General features: G+C 47.6%; 1 protein-coding gene across 1 annotated transcript in view; it reads left to right on the forward strand.

Annotated features, from left to right (window-relative positions):
• The window catches only part of UPK3A (uroplakin 3A), a 21,064-nt gene that overhangs the window by 9,030 nt on the left and 6,686 nt on the right, over window positions 1–5,348 (forward strand). Inside the window, exons 3-5 of the mRNA XM_019515923.1 lie at window positions 874–1,153; window positions 2,809–2,891; window positions 3,536–3,668. Of these exons, the coding sequence (XP_019371468.1) occupies window positions 874–1,153; window positions 2,809–2,891; window positions 3,536–3,668 (496 nt within the window). The remainder of the gene's footprint in view (window positions 1–873; window positions 1,154–2,808; window positions 2,892–3,535; window positions 3,669–5,348) is intronic.

A 5,348-nucleotide genomic window follows, 5' to 3' on the forward strand; every position in this document is an offset into this window, starting at 1 on the left:
GTGGCTGACAGCTGGCCAGAGGCAAGAGGAAGGGCTGTCAGAAGGGATTGTGCTGACTCAACTCTGACAGCCCACTAAGCACTTACTTGGAGTAGCTGAGCACGGTATGAATGCTAGTATGCCTCCCTGAAAGGCAGGCTTAGCAGGAGGTTGCAAAAGAGCTTGGGATGCTGGTAGATAGCAACCTAATGTGAATTGATAGGGGATCTGGTATAGAAACTTGATTCACTGGTCTACTAAATCAATTGAAGTTTGAGTTTATGGTGATCCAGGTCTATCTTAGACTGGGTTCTGCCATTTTTAAACCAGTCTACATGTACCAAACTTATGTTCTGTTATGGGTATAGATTAATTTTTGTTTTTTTCTGTGGGTTTTTTTCAGTCACTTGCACAGGTAAAAGTGTAATGTCTATACCTGACCCCAAGAAGAGGGAATGCAGAAGACTCACTGTTGTGCAAAGAGTTCAGCACTAATGAAGCCAGCTCCACTTCAGTCTTATTATGAGACACTGCTATGAGGCAGATGCCCAGTGTGTGCTCAACCCTGCTGTTTGGTGTCATGTTGGAGAGTAGAGTTGCAGGTGCTCTGTTTCCTACCTTGGGAAGGAGTAGAGACACTGCTTACAAACACATAGTCCATTACTGGTGAGGGAACAAGTGTTGTTTTTGAGTCTGCAGCTCTTTGGCATCCGCTGTGACTGATACCACTGTGGCTGAAGTACTAACTTGAGTGGGATTGAGAGAAAAGGCAAGAGCTAACTGGGTATTGTTTGACCTTGTCTCTGTTTCCTTGACTTGGAGAAGAATATTTTGGTCATGTTGGCAGGCAGATGGGAAGGACCTAGGATGCTTACTTATACAAATCTCTTGCAGTGAGCATGATCAGCTCAGCGGTGACTGACAACAGTAGCAAACCTCTGGACACCACTTTCCAGGAAGTCAACGGAGGCCAGCTTGGACCTTACAAGGCAGCAGTGTTAAATGTGCCTGACTGTGCATCGCCTCCCAAGCTAGCCGATATTAGAAATGTCAAAAAAGCTTCTGATGTCCTGAAACAGTACCTCTTCAGAGTGGGAGATGATGTCTCTTGTTTGTATGATCCAAACTTCCTAGGTGTCTGTAACCCACCTCTGGCTTCGGGTACCACCTACAGGTATGATCTCTGGGTACATGCAGATGTTTGCTGCATCCAACTGACTATCACATGGCTTGCTTCAAGCCATAGATCGATGGCAAACATGCACAAGCTGCAAATGTCAGGAGCCCCACCAGGAACTCGAATTAGAGGGAGCATCAGGGGGGCTAGCAGGTCCAGGAGGCTTGCCTATCCAGGGGTGGGAGGGGTCTAAAAGTGGACTGGTCAGTGGTAGGGAAGGGGAATAAGAAGAGCACAGTCCTAGGCTTTGGGAGAGTAGCTGGGCTTTTCCAGCTCCGGGGCTGCACTCCAAAAGTGTGCAGACATTCAGCAGATTGAGCTAACCTGTTCCTCGTCTAATTTAGCTCACCTTCTTAAGTGAACTAATTCTAGATATAGGCTGGCTTTGCTTTATTTTTATTTGCCTTATTTTAACCTCCCTGAACCTATGCACAGATAGGCACTTAGATGTACCTACTAGAGTTAGGTTGATCTACATGTGCATATTAATGCAAAGCAATAAACTCCAGCACATATCTGACCAGAGTTTATTGCTCCTGGGTGCCCTGTTTACATGTGTGGTTGGGACTGCAGAATGTTGAGCTAGGTCAGAGCAGCCCTGACTGGTAGGGGGCTGTTTTGGGGGGGGAGGTTAGCCTGGTGCTGCTCTGACCTGGCGTAACATGCTGCAGAGAGAGGCTGGCAGGGGCATGAGGGTGCTTCAGTACAAGGCTAGCATGCAGGCAGCTCTGGCACTGAAGCACCTTCATGCCCCACGCAGCCAGGTCAACATCTACACATGTTGTTGCACACACAAAACCCCCAAAACCTAAACTCTGCAGCAGGATATTTATTTTTACAAGTACTAACCTGCTGCAGAGTTTCCTGAGGCCTAATAAGGCCACACATGCAGACACCAAAACATTTTACTGTGGAGCTAATTGTGCAACTCCATAGTAAACGTCTCATGTAGAGTCGCCCAGTTTGGTCCACCTAAAATAGAAGGTACTTGCAGACATTACATTGGCAGGTGGCATAGTAATACTCAGTGCCAGCACTAATTTAGTACATCAGTCCAGCTAATACTACACAAATACAACAACTTAGCACTGCTTACCACTTTTCAGTTTAAAACAGCTGCACTTGTCTGTTCTAGCAGGGGGTGTCTTGACTGGTGCTGATCAGAACTTTCCACTAAAGGAGACCTTTGACAAAATGCAGGAAAAGTTTTCTCTCTGCCTGGATTCCTGTTAGGTCCCTGGATAGATGGCTAGCGTTCACTGTAGTTCTTGAGCACTCTACACTTGCTGTGGAGTGTAGTTTGCTTCTGAAACAAAACCCCACATTTCTGCAAGAACTCCTTGTATGGGCTCTTCCCCTCTTTAGAGGAAAAAATCTGAAAAAGCCTTGTAGAATAACAACTTTTTTTCACCATTTAATGCTCTCTCTACACTTCTCTTTAACAGAAGAGCTAGGTTTTAATAGGCTATCCAGACCCCCTTCTCAAACATGTCTGGAGTAATGGATGACGTTTGACGAACTGCCTCTGTGTGCATGTGTGTTGTCAGGCTTTTTTAAATTGATTATTCAATCTGGTTATCTCCAAAATATTAAAATATAAAGGCTTTGCTAGACATGCTAACAAACTTAGCCTTTCTTATCTCTTTTTCGAGGTTTAAATACATCTTGGTAGATGTGACTTTGGGTATCATGAAAGATGAAACTCTCTGGTCTGATCCAATCAAAACCAATAGTGGTAAGTCTCCCTAAGGGTTTCTGCTTCCATTTGGGGAGGAAACTTGCGTTAGCATCCTCTTGGTTTAATAGTCTAAAAAGTCCTTGGAACAAAAAATTTTAGTGGTACAGAATGCTTTGAAGCTAGTAAGAGGAACTCCCTTCCTCCCCAGACCCTGAAAACAAAAACATCAGTCATAGCAAAGATATAATGGCTAGAAGTCAGGAGATCTGGCTCCTATTTCTTCCTTTTTGTTCAGTAGCTAATAATAGCCAAATCACTTCATACGTGGTTTTTAATGTATGGTTAGGTATAATACCAATGTTGCAGAGCTAAACTTAAACTTATCTACTGAGTACTTTGATCTGAAGTGTTCAAGTGCCAAGTAGCAAAGCATACAGTATTTTGAATTACTATGACTTGTCTGTGAAGTAAGGTGACTTCCAGGGTTTGTCCGTACGGTGGAAGCATTCTCTGCCGCCTCACTCGCGCAAGCAATTCTCAAGCACAGAAATGTGCTAATAAAGATACTCTGAAGTAGCTCTCAAAATAATCTGGAGATGACACTATCAAGGCTTCCCTAGTTGTATATCGCCTGCAGCTCCTAGCCTCTTGCTGGGAGGTCACAAATGGAGTAATAGTGTTTCCATTGATCTCTCTCCTAGTTAAAAAGTCTTCAACAATTGATACCTGGCCTGGTCGAAGGAGTGGAGGGATGATTGTCATAACCTCAATCCTGAGCGTCCTTATCTTTCTCCTCCTTGCAGGACTTTTTGCCTCTGTATTCTTTGCTATCATGTAAGTTATCACTATGCTTGCAGCCTGGGAACATTAAATGAACAACCAAGTGCCTGAGCCTTTGAAGTAACCAGCATTTGTGAATGTCTTAAGATGAGAGCACAGTTTTTTGCATCATGCTAGTGAGCAGGTGCTATTGGGGTTGTCCAAACTGGGACACTACTTTCAATACCCTTCTGTTTTGGAATTTGACCCTCCCTCCAGATGGGGAAATCCTACTTATGATAATGGATAGTCTGAGGAAGCTAGTGCAAATCTCTCCTATATACTTTGTCACTTCTAAAACCTTCTGGGAAGGTCCTAAAGCAGCTGCATCTCTTATGGAGTAAATGCCACTTCACACAATTGTGTGTGCCTGGACACTGGCAGGGGTGGAAATGGGGTGGGGGGGAAGGGGAATGGAGGGTGTAGTGGTTCACTTGCACCCTGCCCTCCCTGACCCCTCCACCCCCTTCTGATTCCTGGTCCATCCAAAGCTAAAATCCAACTGCCTAGCAGTGACGGCAGCACTTCTACTGAAGCACCAGTGAGAGAATCAGTTGACTTAATGGCTCATTCTAATTTGCTTGACTCCTTCTAAACCAGGGCAGGGAAAATGGTGGATCCAGCCTGTGGCTGGACTCCACTTCCCAGCAGCCCCAGTGGTGATGGCTCCTGACTGCTGCTACATTCAGCCCCACTGGCTGGCCAGTTGGCCCCACACTCACCTCTGGGGGTGGGACTGGTGTGGGGAGCACATGTGACCAGGTGGCTGGGATGGGGCTGCAGCCAAGAGCGAGATGGGTGGACTGGGTTGAGGAGCCCTCTTGACTTTGGGGTGGTGACAGCGTGGTGCTGGGGCTGGGGAAAGCCATGATCCGTTGCTTATGTACCCCAGCGATGAACATGGGTTCTGCATGCAGGGAGCAGATTGGGGCTCTGCCTGAGCCCCCTTCTGTCAGCCCCTCAAGATCCTGGCCCTGGCTGTACCTTCCTGCCTGGCCATGCACCCTGACTGCATAGCTTCTGGCTGGTTTCCATGGAGACCCTGGGATCTTGGGGTGGTAACAGTGCAAGGATGGGGCAGAACCACGATGCACTCCTCACGCACAACTGGGATTCTGTCATGGCCTTGCACTGTCATGGCCCCACAATCCTCGGATCTCCATGGACATGGGCAGGGAATGCAGCTGGGGAGGAAGCTGTGGCCAGGGTCTGGATCCTGGGATGCTGACAGCACAGGGCCAGGGCAGAACTCCAGTTGGCTCCCTGAGTGCCCCTGCCTAGGGAACCCGCACCTGTTGCAAGAGCATGCAGGCAGCAGATCATGGCTCTAGCCTGGACCTGTGTTGTCACCACCCCTAGACTCCAGGGTCTCCTCAGTGCTGTCCACCTGTCTTGCTCCCAACTGTGGTCCCATCCCACCTGCCTGGCTGCATGCCCTGCCTGTGCAAATACCACCCCCCGTGGTGGGTGCAGGGTGGATTGGTCAGGTTACCTGGGCAGTGAGGTTGGGTCTGGTAGCGGCAGCCAGAAGGAGCTGCTGCTGCTAGGAAATGGAGTCCACCATGGGCCAAGTCTGGCCTGCAGACCACAGTTTGCTGACCTTGTTTTAAACTGTTCACTCCACAGGTGCTAGCAACTCTCTTTTCTTTTACACTGTCTTTTAATGGTTCCATTATTCCAGCTATCTCTATTAGG

Source organism: Gavialis gangeticus, unplaced genomic scaffold (assembly GCF_001723915.1).
Source record: "Gavialis gangeticus isolate Ggan-Ray unplaced genomic scaffold, GavGan_comp1, whole genome shotgun sequence".
In the NCBI taxonomy this organism is placed as follows: Eukaryota; Metazoa; Chordata; order Crocodylia; family Gavialidae; genus Gavialis; species Gavialis gangeticus.